The 15,909-nt window shown below is 33.4% G+C and overlaps 1 protein-coding gene across 1 annotated transcript; it reads left to right on the top strand.

Annotated features, from left to right (window-relative positions):
• Positions 1–2,234: 2,234 nt before the first annotated feature.
• LOC108565228 (ral guanine nucleotide dissociation stimulator-like 1) lies at positions 2,235–15,565 on the top strand. The gene is made up of 8 exons (XM_017924571.1): positions 2,235–2,717; positions 12,315–12,428; positions 12,694–12,953; positions 13,264–13,573; positions 13,639–14,044; positions 14,107–14,714; positions 14,775–15,018; positions 15,087–15,565. Exons 1-8 carry the CDS (start codon positions 2,505–2,507, stop codon positions 15,221–15,223), a joined length of 2,292 nt encoding a protein of 763 aa, XP_017780060.1. The 5' UTR covers positions 2,235–2,504; the 3' UTR covers positions 15,224–15,565.
• The last annotated feature ends 344 nt before the right edge of the window (positions 15,566–15,909 follow it).

Here is a 15,909-nt window from a genome sequence, read left to right on the forward strand (position 1 = left end):
GTTAATGGGAAACTTTTGTGCTGCGTTGATTTGCTTGTGATGGATTGTAGTTTGAACGTTGGAACACACCAGTTCCTGTCATCAAATTGCGATTATATAAGCGAAAATAAGCATTCCGCCTACTGATGGTTTTTTATTTAGCTGATGTGGATTTATATAACAAATGTAATGTAAACAGTCTAAATAGGATAATATTGGAGACGATTGAAGCTCTTTGTTTGTCGAAATACGTCAATGTTTTATTTGGAATTCCAGTACATGTCTTCATGCTATATAGCGTGGACTGATTAGAGAAGTAATTCTGATAGAACATTGACGTACTTAATAATATGTTGTTAGCTATCGATATTCGCGAAATATCGCATTCACTTTTCAAGATTTTTTTTGTTGTTGATTGTCCACATAAACAAAATAAATAATACAACTCATATTTTTAATCTTGACTCATGTTCTGACTAACGTTTACGTATAATTTCGAGATAAACACATAATTTGTTTAATTTCATTTGCGTTTGGGTGCCATTATTTCAATGTGATTATTACCCAGAACAGATATAAAAAATGGGAAAGGTTCACAACTCTTCGAGCACTTAATTCGCTACACTAGACTTCATTCGTCGTCTGCGAGTATGTAGCTTTCTTTCTTTCTTTCCTTCCGCGTATTTATATTTGGTCCGTGAAAAAAATAGATATATAAACCTGTTGAATTTATGTGTGAATAAAAGTGGCGCGTTCACAAAGTGTGTTATAAGTTTCGGTCGTGTTTGTCCGTTTTTTTTTTCGATGAGTCTCATCTCGAGAGCCCCACTTTTTCAGATTTTATGGACATCAGCTCCAACCCTTTTCACTCCACACTCGTTTATTAATAATGCAAGATACTCTTGGGCCCTCGAATTCATGATATCCGTAAAAAGGGGACCGTACATAAATAATGAACAGATTTACTCACTCCCACCACCCATGCAGTCGGCATTTGCTTTTTCTTTACCCTATAACCATTCAAGGATATTTACTGTTATTTATTTTTTATATAATCAATAACATCAAACGCTCCTAGATTATTTTTTTTAACATCATTTAATCTATATTACTTCTTAAGATTGATTTGTTATAATAATTGAATTAAAATCTAATAAAAATATATTTCTTTTAAAATTTCTTCAATTTATGACGGTTGAAATTCCAATTTGCTTATGGTCCCCAAACAATTTTTGCCTGGGACCCCCAAATTCATATTGCATTGTGCCATACGAAGTCTTACCGAAATACTTAGAAATACTCAATCGGTTTTCTAAACATTTCTCGGGATAAAAAAAGGAAAATTTTACCTTTTGATACGGAGAGTCCTTTGCCTCACAACGGTCCAACTAGTGTTGAGAATAATAACTATTTAATATGCTTTATTTTAATCCATGTTATTTTTTTGGTATTTTGTCGATAATGATTATTTAAAACAAATATTTGGAAACAAACCATTAACTTTCGGTATTACAATAGTAATGGTTATAAAGCTATTAAAAATGGATATAAATAGGACGTCCCCTAATATTTCCAAGAGTTTACTAACGAATACCTCTTTATTTTTCTTCTCTGAGACAAGGGTTTTGAAAATAAGTGGTATTTTAATAGTCGGCTACATATTTTTATTTATGAATATTGAAACTAACTATGCCAATTGCAAAGCTATTACTTTGAAAAATTTATAATAAATTGGATTTAATTTTATGATTGCATTCTGTGGTTTATGTAATTATAAGTTAAGTAATCAAGTGTACTGCGTTAAAGCGTTGAGGTAGGTGTTGGTAATTAAGAGCAAGTAGGATGCTGCGTTAAACATCAACTTTGTACCGGACCCCACATCATGTTTTATAACTATAATAGCCTTGGGCCGATGCCCCGGAATGAATTTTGAAGGAAGTAGCAGGTTAAAGATTGCAGGAAAAATGTTATGCTAGCACCGGACGAAATGAACTGTTGTTGATGGACGAGAAGCCGACTCAGGGCGCCAATTCGAGTTGGTTATTGTGGCAATATATCTTGGTGGTAGATGGACAATTCGGGTGGAGATCTGTGGATATTGGAGACCGAATCTATATTTGAATTCGGAGGGCTTTTTACGAGGGATTGGCCCGTAACATAAATTTAAGGGAGCCACCCCTTAGTGAAAACACACGGGGGGTACGGGCGCATGCGTCCCCATCACCATTTTCCGTCAATTATGTTGCGCCTGATCTTCCCTCACCCACACTCCGGTACCAGGTTCAGTTGCATACGGTTTAGAAAGACGGGCGACCGCAGTTCAGGCAGTTCCACTTGTCGCATCCATAAAGACGGACATACCACATATATCAAATGTTTTATTGATTTTGGAAACGTGCTCATCATCTAACATTGTTATCAACAAGACATTCCACCCCCCAAAGTTGCGTACCCTAACTAACCAAACATCATCCGGTTGAGCCATGTGCAGAGTTTGAATTACGAGAAGACCCGCGTTTTTATTTATGATGCTGCTGCCCACTGCGACTACCCTAACATTCCAACAAGACTTCTATTACAGTGTAGCAGAGAGAACCAAGTTTTTTGCATCGAAATGCAGAAGTCTGAGTCCTTCTCTGAACACTAAAGATTCTAGTCCCAAGGGGAAATTCCGGTTCTCCGCGTGCACCAGCTCCAGAAGGTCCAATAAAAAGAACAACACTAAGTGGTACATAAAGGTAAGCTCACTTACCTTCCAAACTATCCCAATGCGGGAATGCTGCGATACAACTCTATCAATTATATAAACGCAATTTGCATATAGAAAAGCGCATTAATGTAAAACGATCTATTTATTTATTTACCTTTGCACAAATCATATTTTTCAAATGCTCGCCGTGGTGCGTTAGTTACATCACAAATTGGAAACCCGCATATTGCAATTAAACATTCCAGATAAGCTTGTCACAATTTCAGTTAACTCACCCTCCTACTAGCTGCATGCATCTGGTCAGTAAACTAATCAACATTAGTTTACTCATTTTGTTAACATTAAACACGAAGAGAATATACCAAGAATTTAAACAAATTGTTTATACTTGTTATCATTAGATAATTTGGCCTTCTCAATCAAATCATTTTCAAATAACAAACTTAAATTTACTAATCGATATCTAAAAAAAAAGTAGTAGCTGTAGTAAACAAATATTGATAAGTTCCATCATATAAAAAAGGGTTTTGCAAGGTGTATTTGCAGCGATAAAAATCATTTCCTCCCTTTTCGCTTTACGTGCGGAAATCGGTGGGGGTAACCATGTAAGTCTCGAGCACTGCCCTTTTCATCGTATTACACGGCATGCATCAAGGCATGTTGGGGGAGAGAATCCGACGAAAAGATAAATAAAAATAATAGAGAAATCGATAGATTTCCACACACTCTCTACTACATACATATGCACCTGCCACAACCAAATGCGTCAAATCGTCATCATTACACGTAATTCTACGAAATTCATTTTCCAATTGGCCTCGATTAAAGCTGTCCTCGTAATTTGTTCTTTTTTTCGAGAATCTTGTAATTACCTTCCGGTTACATCTTCTGCACTTCCAGAATTGAACCCCTTGAGCTATTTATAACCAATCTCAAGACGTAAATAAGATCTCAAATAGTCCATTGTATTTATTTGCTTGAGTGCGGAATGGTTCGGTTGCGATGAGAGATCGCTCCATAATCAAAACTAAATTTACGGATTAAGTAATTGCGTTCTTTAGGAAACTCGGAATTGTTACTATTATTATTTCATATGCATCAATAGGATACAGGTGAACTGTGTCATTGAAGATCACTGCAACTTTCTATATAAATTAATGCGTTTGCATACGAGGGAGGAAATTCCTCGTAAATGTCAACACTGAAGGAAATAATCTATTAAACTTCTTTTTTTTTCTTCTATTATAATTAATCTGTTATTTTAAATACAGCTTTTCTCTTCGAATGCACATGTTACATGCATTGTACATTTCGCACGCACAATGAAGCCTTTCATAGATCCAATCCAATTAATTTACTAATAAATGTATAGGATGTCATGGGCGTGCCGGAGAAATTGCTTCTTGTAATTGAAGTAACTAACTCTCCATTAAAGTTGCGATTACATTCAGATTTTTGCAGACTGCTTTAGCTCTATACAACGATTATTCAATATAATCTTCGGTATTTATGCTGGAATTGCTTCAGGTCACGTCATTCGACGGAATTCCCGAAGCACAAAATGTTGCACTCCTATCAGTGGATTCTAAGAAATTAACTATAATATTATTTAATAAACTAGTTTCTTAACAAAAATAAGTTGGATTTATTATTACTAATGTTCAATACACGTTTTCATATTCGTTTTCTCTATCATATTATTAACAACAATCGTAAAAGCAACAACGTCATTACAATGATAATTTTCTAATTGTTGCTTACGCAACGCTCGATAATTTCAAACAATGCACTCAAACTTATTTCTCTTAATGCTTAGAAGTTGGAAATGAAATCCAATTCTTGCTGATTTTCCAGCAATTCTTTTTAACTGCAGATTGGACAATTTCCGTGAAAGCGCGAAGCAGCAAATCATCGGTACAATCGTACGCAGACCATTAAAGAAATGCGAGACCAAAAAAGGTCATCTTTTCGAATTTATCTATTTAGTACTGATATGCTACAGCTGTTCAAGAATTTCTATTTAAAGCGATATCACTGCAATTCCAAGTTTTGTTTATTCGGTTAATCGAGTAAACTTAGTGTTGCGGTCGAAGAAATCACAATGTTTTTATTTGCGAGTATGTGTATACAAACACATGACGCAGAATTGATAAAGAGCACGACACTTTGACTGATATCATAGTATGTTAGTAATTGTCGCGTCGACGTCTGATTCTCAACGTAAATGTTCTTGTGCGTTTAGTGTGTGCTCACGGGTTTTAATTAAAATCCTCCTGAAGTTTTATGTAACGTTTAATTATTTCTTGCGACGTCGCTGAATTGTTGACATAGTTGAGGATGAAGTTTTGGTACATCGTAAGTGTTTGTTACTCATAGCAGTTACTAGAATTCCAAACAATAATACATCACACTGTTTTTCTGATTTATTGTTTTGTAAATATACAATCATTCTATTACATTATTTAATAGAACATTTGTCTATGTATCTAATATAATTATTTAGCTTTAACGTTTACAAAATAATGCATTTGCTTCTGATTAGGTTATACAATGCGTGTTTACTTCACCATGGTCCCTCCTTTGTTAAGAGTATAGATATTAACTGTTTTATTAGAACAGACTGCTCACGTGAAACATGATATGCTCGGGGTGTGTAAAAAATAAACCCTGTTCTATATTAAAGCTTTTACCATTAATCTTACAAAGTTAGATGATATCCTACATTAAGGGAGAGTAAAGTAAATGTTTAAACTAGCATATTGTTTGTATTTTTATAGAACGTATGCCAATTTTTAAATCTACATTTACTAAAATTAATCAATATTTGCAATACAGAATTGTTCGGACGATAAGACATTTTTTAATAGAAATAATATATAAAAATCAAATTCAAAGTTGATTTCTCTATGTAAGATTATAGTCAACACAATGTATAGTTCTTTACTGTTTGTAATCTGGATTGGAACAACCTTTTCTGCAGCAATGATAAAATTGCTGGGCGCACCCACTTAGTAGTCTCATCGCAATATTTTACTTGTTCCCACACAAATTTACTTCTTTTCGGATTAACTAACTAACAGATACGCTATCTAAAGGTACATTTTATCTGGATTAGCTTAATTCCTCTCATTTTATTATCCTTCTCTTCACATAATAATTGTAAACAATATTTTATAAGTAAAAGTAAATCATATATAAAACTATAATTAGAATTAGATTACAGTGATTTACGATTAATGTTATTTTAATTGAAGGTTGTTAGTTAATCGTGACAATTATTTCAAAATGAGGCACATATTTATAAGTAAATTCATATTTATTTTTAGTTTAACATAAACATAAATAATCTTAATAATGATAGAAAAAGCAAATATATTCTACTTTTGTTTCCATTCCGTATTGATTTGTTTCTTTTGTTTACATTATGTGGACTATGTTTAATGTTGCGACGTGATCATAGGCGAAACTGTGACGATATTTGGAGAATCAATTCTCTACACCGACTTCTGAACGAACGCCATTGTTAGCAACAATAGTTGTGACGCACAGCAGCAGCAGTTGGCCACAAATTACAAATTCCATTGTTTATTTGAACGAAACTTAAGAAAAATCATAGTTCTTATTTCACGTGCACCGCAGAAAAAGATTTATAAGGTTTCCACTCATTGTATGTATCATAGCTACGTAATAAATCGCCACTCGAATCAAAACAATCCATTTGAACGTACAAAAAAAAACCGACTATTAATAACACGCAACCTATCAAATATACAACGCTGCCAAAATCATCTTGTAAAACTGTTAAAATTTAGTAGGCGAAATATCTGATTTAAAGGGCATTGACATCAAGAAATGCTTCTTTGTTATAACTTATAAGACATGATTTAAAAACTATATTTTGGTTATAAAGTATACAGTTGCACTTAGAATGTAAGGTAGAGACGTTCCAAATTTATTGATTTCAGTTACGTCACAGCGCCGCGACTTCGATTCTTCCATAAAATCTTGATTGTATTTTAAAAGCAAAGTTCAAGCGTGTCGGTCCACTTGTTTACGTGGATTTATGACTTGTTTTCCTAGAAATTTCTAGTCAAAAGGTCTCTTTAACATTACTTGAATATTAGCTACTTGAACTCATTTAGAGTTTTCTTCTACACACAAAAAATTCTTATTTTTATTCATCAATAGCAATTTTATAATAAGTTTTTAAAAATAAAATATATTTAATTATAAATAGATAAAACGAACCTTCTGTTAGGATATCCAATAATAAAATGGAAAGATTCATTCCCCCTTTCTGTTTTCTTTTCATTTAGTACAGTGCATCTTCTGTTTCACTGTAATTTCCTATAGGGGTTGGTTTGTACGCCTTTCGGGCATGGATCAATATATAATAACGATGCAGTCTCAAGTGTTAGTGTTCTTTGGTTTCCCATCGTAAGCATTGCGTATTCATTACTTAGCCCTTGGAGCTGCTATGCGATTGACATTGAAACCGGAGTATTTATTTACGTTTCCACTGAAAATATATATATTTTTCAGTTCGGAAACATGTGCTGAGGGAATAACACGTTTTTATGTCACTGCTTCAAAGATTATTATTCTAATAACCATAATAAATGTATGTAAAAAAAAAGAGTACATCTCTTAAATATTTATAACCTGGTTTATTTTCCCTTGATACCAATTTTTTTTTTCATTCCCTCGCATATTTATGCGTTGCCCGGAAACTTTTGAATTTTGTAAACACTTTGAAGATTCTATTTTTATTCTAATTCATGTCACTTGCATAGTTTTATTTAGATGATCAATTATGAACGTGAAAATACTTAGATTTTTATACTTTTGAAAGTATTGCGATTCATTTTTTTGTGATGTGTCTAAAAGTTCTAAAAGTTTAGTATGAACGTGATTATTGTAACTTTGAATAAAATGAAGATTCTGTATTTTTTCTTAAAAAAACTTGAATCTAATTTTAGTTAAATAATAATTATGTAACTCGAGGGTGCATTTATCTGAAATTAATTTTCTCCTCGCAGACTGGTACAAACTACATCTTCAGCTGTTTCCCCTCGGTGTTTGCTAATTGCAATCCTCTATAAAGTTTAATTTATGCACAAACTAACTGGTATGATTATTACCTGAACGTGTTCGAGCGAGATGGATGCAAATGCAGGAATGTCGTCCGGCGTTCGTCAACTTTCCAAGAAATGTTTATATTATTTATAGGCTATGCAAATTCTTGAATCACGGTATCTTAGAAATGCACTAATACGAAAAAAAATGCACACATCGAAGTGTATGAATTCTTGCTCTGCCAGCAAACTACACTCAACGCAATCTGGATCTTGAATTATTTATGAAATATAAATATATCAACAAATTTATCTCAATTGCTTTATATCTAAATATAGAAATATTTTATACGAAGGTCTAACGTTTCCTTGAATTTGTTCCAATTTGCATTTCAGAGATTTTATGTTTTTGTTTATATGTTATTTAAACTGTTAACATAAATAACCTGCAGTTATATGTAGATGCATAGATTACTAATTACAACAATTACAATCTGAACACTTTTGTTGTTGCAAAAAACGACGTTTTTCCTAGCAATTAAATAAAATGGACTTTACACTAGGACAGTAATAGGTTTCTAAACAAAAGTATTCCACTCGTACACGTTATTACATTTGTTCAAATATGATTCTTAAGATTGTAGTATTATCATGCGGCTTTGATCAGTCCCGATTCTCTATAGTTCGGTTTTCATAATATCAAAGTAATCAAGTCTGTTTTTGTGAGGTTTCGAAAAGTCTGGTATATTTTAGGAATTTTGGTTATTATAAAAAATAAAACAACTACATAAATAATTGTTTTCTTTTTTAGTTACAATTAAGCTGTGTGAAAATGTACATATAAAACTTACTAATTTTAATGAGAACACTCTAAATGTCCTAATTAAAATATCTCAGAAAAAAAGAAACAGATTTTTTAACTTCATATAATCATTTTCTTGCTACAAATATAAATTATTTGTTGCAACAATCACAAATTTAGATCTTGATCAGTAACTCAACGTACATTAAAATCTTTTTAACAGAAATCGATACTAAATGTTGATATAATTGTATAGTTTAGAGGTAAAACAAGTAATATTATTATAGATTCAAGAAATAATTACAACCGGTTTATTTATAAACCTAATTATTCAATTACTATGCGTTGCTGAGTGCCGCATTTCGCTTTCGTTAGTTTCGTGTGGCTCATATATTCCGTAAATATTCATCTTAAAAGTAAAAGGATTTTGCGCGTTAATTAAGTTCAAAACTATTCACCGAACGCAAAGTGTTTCTTTTGAACGTTTCTAATGGCCTATGAAGAAATTACATTGCATATTAGAATATAATATCAAATATAATTAAAATAGAAATATCAATTTCGCAATGAATTTATGATTCGACGGCAATTTCATTGATATTAAATATAAAATTATTTCAATAGAAACGCTTAAAACTATTGTCGCAATTTTTCTCTCTACTTTATATGGTAATGACTTAGAGATTAGTATCTCTCAGGTGTCTGCACGCCTGAAACGTGTTTCGTAAGAGATTATATTATTCAGCCAGGAACGTTAGTCGAAATCTAGTTTCTTTACGTTTTCGGAATTCACAAAGGAGTTGCAATGCTTCTTGACCTTTCCAATGCGGTGAACGCGGATCGATAATTTTCCGTCGCGTTTATTTATAATTCACGAAGATGCACTGCTCTATATATACGCAAACCTATTATAGACATGGAAAACTTCAATTTTCTTGAACTATTATAATACATCCGTCTTTTTTCTTTGTTGACGCTGGGAGAATGTTGCGAACAAATGAAAATAGAAGAAGCAGCATGTCACAGTTGTGTGCTTCTGACGGCTTGTCACATTTTCACGTTGACACTGACAATCGTGCATTTACATAAACAGATTTGACAAGTCACAATATACGTAATCATCAATTCTCAATAAATACAATATTTTAATGAACACATGCGATACCGTTCATGTTTATAATATCAATAACAAACTAAAAGTCACTGAAAGTAGTGAAACTATTAGTAATACTGGACCATTTGATATATGTTTAATTGAATGAATCAAATGTTTGTAGCGTTATTAAAAGCGTTTAACTAGACAATATGAGATGAAAGCAGGAAATGTTTCCTTTATTACAATGCACATAAGATAAATAATGATGTTTCCTGACTGATAGAGCCGCAGCCTCGAACTTAATTAAAGTGGATTTTTTTAATGAATTAATAATTGGCGAATTCCTCATTTTCTTTTCTCAAATAACTAGTGATTTTCCACGCGAGTTGGCTTTGCTTCATACATGAAGTTTATCCGGGTCACGTCAAGAACTTTAACGCATTTGTCTGTTAACAGGGATACACTATCTTCTGAGATTTTCAATAACATGCATTGTCGTAATCTATCTATACTTCAACACCTCTTTTATTTAATTAAAATTGTATATTTGATTTAGAATTTTAACTTATCATGGTTGTTTTTAATGAGTTATAATTATTTCGAGGAAACTGGTGACTGGGAAGAAGAATTATTTCGAGTAATGTAAATATTGTTATTATTAGAGGCAAAATGAGAATAACATGGTATTATTCCAAATTAAGAGCGTGTACGAAACCGGGTAGGGCTTTCGTCCGTAACATTTTATGTAACAGACATCATCAAACCATTCCTTTGTTTGTTATGTTTCCAAAGGTTAGTCCGATTGTGTATAAAGGTCAATTGCACTGAGGATTCTTAAGATTGCAGGTAATTAGTAGAAGCCCTTGTGCGTGCAAAGAGATATATAAGTGTGCGTTATTATACGGTCTGCTTAAGGCTACAACGACGTGCATTATCATAGTTCAACGTACAGCCGGATCGATAATGGCATTACAATTGATACTTCCTACTAATGCTCGTGTTATTTGGAAGCCGTTCATAATTATCGTCTTCTGTACGTGCGTTCGAAATTCATGGAATATTGTATCAATTATTCCCTGAATCTATTATTCCGGTGAATTTTCGGAATCAAAATAATTATTATAATAACAGCAGGCATCGTGTAATGAATATCACCTAATGCGTGTTGTTGTTCTCTGATAAACAAGTCGATGGTACCATTCAGTGTTGCGAGCTGCGAAGGTGGATGAACAGAAAATATGAGTATCATTTACTGTAGTAACTCCTCGTCCACGTGCGGACATTATTCCTCGGGGAGATCATTCAGTTCGCGCTAATCTTACAGATTCACGGTGCCAATACACCATCCATGCCTCGCACAATCTATTTCCACTATTTTGTTTATTTACACTTTTGATCCGTTTAATAGTGAAAACAAAAGCAGTCATCCCATCAGACTGGAAACCGAATTCATTTCTTGTTTGTTTTCTTAAATCTTTAGAATTATGTTATGGAACAGTGACTTCTTTGAATAGAAATTAATCGTTACTTTAATATAATAACCATCCGAATACCTCGATACACTTCGGTGCATCTGCATGTTTTCCTTGGACGACCTCATGCATACGAATTTTGCATCACATGAGTCATTCTGAGGATTAAATGCAGTTGGGAATCAGTAAAAAAATAGGCTTCTGTTTGGAAGGAGAGGTCATACAAACTAGATCCCTACGAATCAATGAATAATTGGAACAAATGCAATTTTTGCTGGCATCAGCAGCATTCACGTTCTGTTCGAGTTGCTAATGCAATTCCAGCATCCGCGATAAAATCAGCAAATCTCCAGCGCACGTCTTCATCTGCAAACTACATTTTTATATATTTTTCTCGAGCGTAATGTATTGCAAATGTATTTTCTGAAATTGAAAGACCACTTTGGCACAGATTGTAGCCATTAAATATGTATTTTATTTAAACATTTGAAACGAATGTTATCCGGAAAACGAAATAGATATCAATTTGTTTTAATTATAAATGATATTACTTACATGTGTGATATAATACGCTTTTAAGTACGATTCATAAATTGAGGAAGTGCATACAACAAATAGACTTAATATGATAATGCCTTTGGGAGCTTGGAATTAAATTAGCATTGCTTTCTATTCAATTTATAGAATTGTTGACTTTATACAGTAGACATGCGTCTTCAATACACATAAATGAAGCCGTCAATTTAACGTTATTAATTTATGTTTTTCTTAGTAGGAAGCGGCAATTGGTTCATTACGATTTTTGCCATAAAACTATTAAAAAGAATTAAATGAATGTGCATAAAATGAAATTATATCAATTAATTTTCAGTTTCTCTGAAACGATTATATCATATGGACTGCGACTGAAAAAATAGTGTTGTTAAGCAATTAAAATGCGCGTAATTTGAATGAGAAGTGTAATTGAATTACGGGTATCTGTATAAATGAATGGAGTGAAAACCACATTGAATGTAAACGCAATAATAATGAAATGTAATAAGTGTGCATTAAAATAAAACTGTTCGGGGAAAGTTGTTTCATAATAAATATATATATATTTATATTTATTTTAATGATTTGTATCGAGATGTTGTAAAGAAAAGAAGAGAAATCTGTAGCTTCCTTTCGTTTGTTCCAGCAGCCCACATGGCGTTTGTGGGGAGAGGAGAAGGCAGATGGGGCTCTATACACGGTCTACCTCAAGAAGGTTCGCTATCATCGGCCTACGAGAAGTCTCTCATCCTCCCATTCTGTAAGTATCCATTATCTATCCTAATATGTGCATACTTATGTAAAGGATGTATAATTTTATAATAGTTTTTGCTACAATCAAATAGATATTTGGAATTTTTATCTAACTTACATATGAGGAATTCCTTCTAATAATTTACATCTGTAATAGAAATATGTATATTTTGTTGAATAAATATAGTTAATTTAGATGCGTGCTTAATATATATTCTATTTATGTAAAATATCTGTTGAGAGAAATATTATGATTGTTATTTATGTTTCAGGATTCAGATGATGAAATATCACATTTAGAATGGGAGACGGTGCGAGTGCGTTTTGTCAAAGCAGGAACTTTGAAAAGACTCGTAGAGGCATTGGCAACCGATGATGGCGAACTCGAAACCACATACATAAACGTATTTTTAGCCACTTACCGTAGTTTTTCATCACCAAAGGAAGTTCTGAGACTGCTCCTGCAGAGGTACGAGGAGCTCGCAGATCCGCCAGAAAATGGCAAGCCCGATCACCATGAACAGCACAGAAAGTAAGTATATCTGATAATTAGTGCATAAGACAATAACATCTGCGCTCGGTTTTCAAATCGCTCCCAAATGGCTATAAAGTCTCCAATGTAAACATATTCAATTATAAAATATGTGTTTTTCTCTTATTCCTATTATAAACAGTTTAACGGCGCCCCGAGCATAAATCTCGTGGATCTAAACAAACTTCAGTTTATTTATTTATCATTTCCCATTTCGATTGTAAATACGTCTATGAGCGAACATGATAATAATTCAGATGGATTTGTAATGTTCCGTTTAGAAGTAAATTAAGTATCGTTTATTCTTTAGGACGCTTATCTCTGCTCTGCATGTGTGGCTAGATAGTTACCCGGAGGATTTCAAAGAGTCTCCACATCATCCAGCGCTTATACAGTTGGTGAATTTTTGCGAGAAATATCTGCCAGCCACCGAATTAGAAGCCAAAGTACGCCACAGATTGGACCGATATAGTAGAGAGCAACCACCTAAAATAACAGATACCTTACTTATACCCCCAGCCACATTAGCTTTACGTACAGCAGTGCCCGAATGGAAATGTTACCGTTTACCGAACGTTCCGGTGAGGCACTTTGCGGAGCAACTAACGAGAATGGATGTGGTAAGAGTGTTCAGAAGTTGTTGCAAGACAAAAACCTTTATCAAACTTTTCCGATTTCGCCTCAGGATCTTTTCAAGAAGTTGGTCCCACATCAATGCCTTGGAGCCGTGTGGTCGAGAAGGGACAAGAGCAGATCCCACGAGGCAGCCACAGTCTTGGCCACCGTGAATCAATTCAACGCCGTCTCCTTCCGCGTTATATCATCAATTCTAGTCGAACCAGGTCATAAAGCTCTAGACAGAGCTTTCATAATTATTTGTTGGATCGACATAGCACAGGAGCTGCGTGTACTGAAAAACTTCTCCAGTCTGAAAGCCATAATCAGCGGTCTACAGAGCAACCCCATCTATAGATTACAGAAGACCTGGGCGGTTGTTGCCAAAGAGAAGATCGAACTTTTCGACGAATTGGCGCGGATATTCAGCGAGGACAACAATCAGTGGGCTCAAAGAGAATTACTCATGAGAGAAGGTAATGAACATTATAATTATCAATGAATTCTCAAATTATAACAACAATAATTTGTTTTGTAGGTACTGCGAAATTTGCAGACACCGTCGGCGAAAATGATAAGCAATTGCAAAAGATTTTCCAACGTCAGAATAATCACAGTGCGAACATCAGTTTCGGAACAATTCCTTACTTGGGCACGTTCTTAACGGACCTAACCATGATAGATACAGCAATTCCCGACACCATTTCGGATGGACTCATAAATTTTGATAAGCGCCGGAAGGAGTTTGAAGTCCTAGCTCAAATCAAATTGCTGCAAGGCGCAGCAAACGCGTATAATCTAATTGGGGACATCGTCTTCGATCGATGGTTCGACTCCATCTTGGTCTTGGATGATAGGGAGGCATACCAATTAAGTTGCCAAATTGAACCCTCCCAAAATAATCATGTCAGTAAAGTGAAGAAGAAAAGTTCTGGACACCAGAAGAACGATTCCATCGCGAGTAACTCAAGTAGTAACAGTTCTCAATTCTACTGCGACATAGACAGTATGCCCAGTTCGCCTCACAACAGTATCGAAAGGAAGCTAAGCCCTTCGCAAATGTCGAATTCCAGTTCCAGCTCATCACTGCCCTCACTGGATGTATCTTTGAACAGTTCACATTCTGGAAGAGATAACAAACTTCAGGTAAATATAATTTTACTGTCTCGTCAATCAGTTATTTATAACATTTTTATTTTGCGTTAGGTACCTTTAAATTCGTCAGGAACTTTAAGTCCGAGTCATTCGCAGAAGAGCAGTCCAGATTTTTATGTTATAAAGGTGACATTTGAAACAAATTCAGTGGAAACAGAAGGAATCGTATTATACAAGAGTATTATGTTGAGCAATAACGAAAGGACGCCGCAAGTAATCAGAAACGCAATGTACAAATTAGGGCTCGAAGGAAATCCAGACAATTATACTTTAGCTCAAGTATTGCCAGATAAAGGTACTTGAATTTGCTTAAAATTAAATTTACCATATATATTAACATATGTATATTTTTTGTATTTTCAGAGATGATTTTGCCGCTGAATGCAAATGTGTATTACGCCGTGAACACAGCATACAATTTAAATTTTATATTGAGGCAGAAGAAACCTGAAGAGGCAGAGAGCAACGGCAAAGCTGCAAAGAGCAAAATAAAATTATAACATCGCAAATTAACAATGATTCTATTGTAACAAAAATAACAACTGTGATAAGTGAACTACTTAATACTCTAAAACAAAAAATACATCACAATTTATTTATTTCGTAACAAAAAAAAATAATAATGCAAGAAACCAGAAGCAACATGAAAATGTCCATGTCAATTATAACAAAATATTTTTTTTTTCTGTAATTCAAATATAGTATTTATTTTTGTAGCACAATTTTGAACTGATTTCCTTTATTAATTTAGTAATAAATTGTGTTTTAGCCTTATATCTCTTAAGTAGGCATACATTTTTTTGTGCTATTTTATATATGTAAATAATAATTTATTAACTAATATGACCAATTTTTCTAACGTAAGACCAAATTTTTAGATGAATATATAATATACCTTATATACCAGTTTTTTGTAGTCGATTTGTAAGATGAAATCTCAAATGAGTATTATTTATTAATTATTTTTGTTTGTAAAAAAATATATATATATTTACCTGTATAGATACTATTTGTGTAGAATTCAATGTACTTAAAAGACACTATAAATTTTGATTTTTTTTTTTGATATTAATAAATGTGAAATGCTTACAATTCTCGTTTTAACGTATAAATAAAAAAAATATATACTCTGTACTAATATTTTGTATAAATTATTCTGTAACCTTTGTATCTTATTGTGTAACAG

Source organism: Nicrophorus vespilloides, unplaced genomic scaffold, assembly GCF_001412225.1.
Source record: "Nicrophorus vespilloides isolate i.1.1-1 unplaced genomic scaffold, Nicve_v1.0, whole genome shotgun sequence".
Classification (NCBI taxonomy): domain Eukaryota; kingdom Metazoa; phylum Arthropoda; class Insecta; order Coleoptera; family Silphidae; genus Nicrophorus; species Nicrophorus vespilloides.

Bases quoted from the DNA above. Each gene is read 5' to 3' on its own strand.
- LOC108565228 (XM_017924571.1), top strand. From the start codon at position 2,505: ATGATGCTGCTGCCCACTGCGACTACCCTAACATTCCAACAAGACTTC. The intron at 13,574-13,638 runs GTAAGAGTGTTC...ATTTCGCCTCAG, and splicing joins AACTAACGAGAATGGATGTG to GATCTTTTCAAGAAGTTGGT. The intron at 14,715-14,774 runs GTAAATATAATT...ATTTTGCGTTAG, and splicing joins GAAGAGATAACAAACTTCAG to GTACCTTTAAATTCGTCAGG.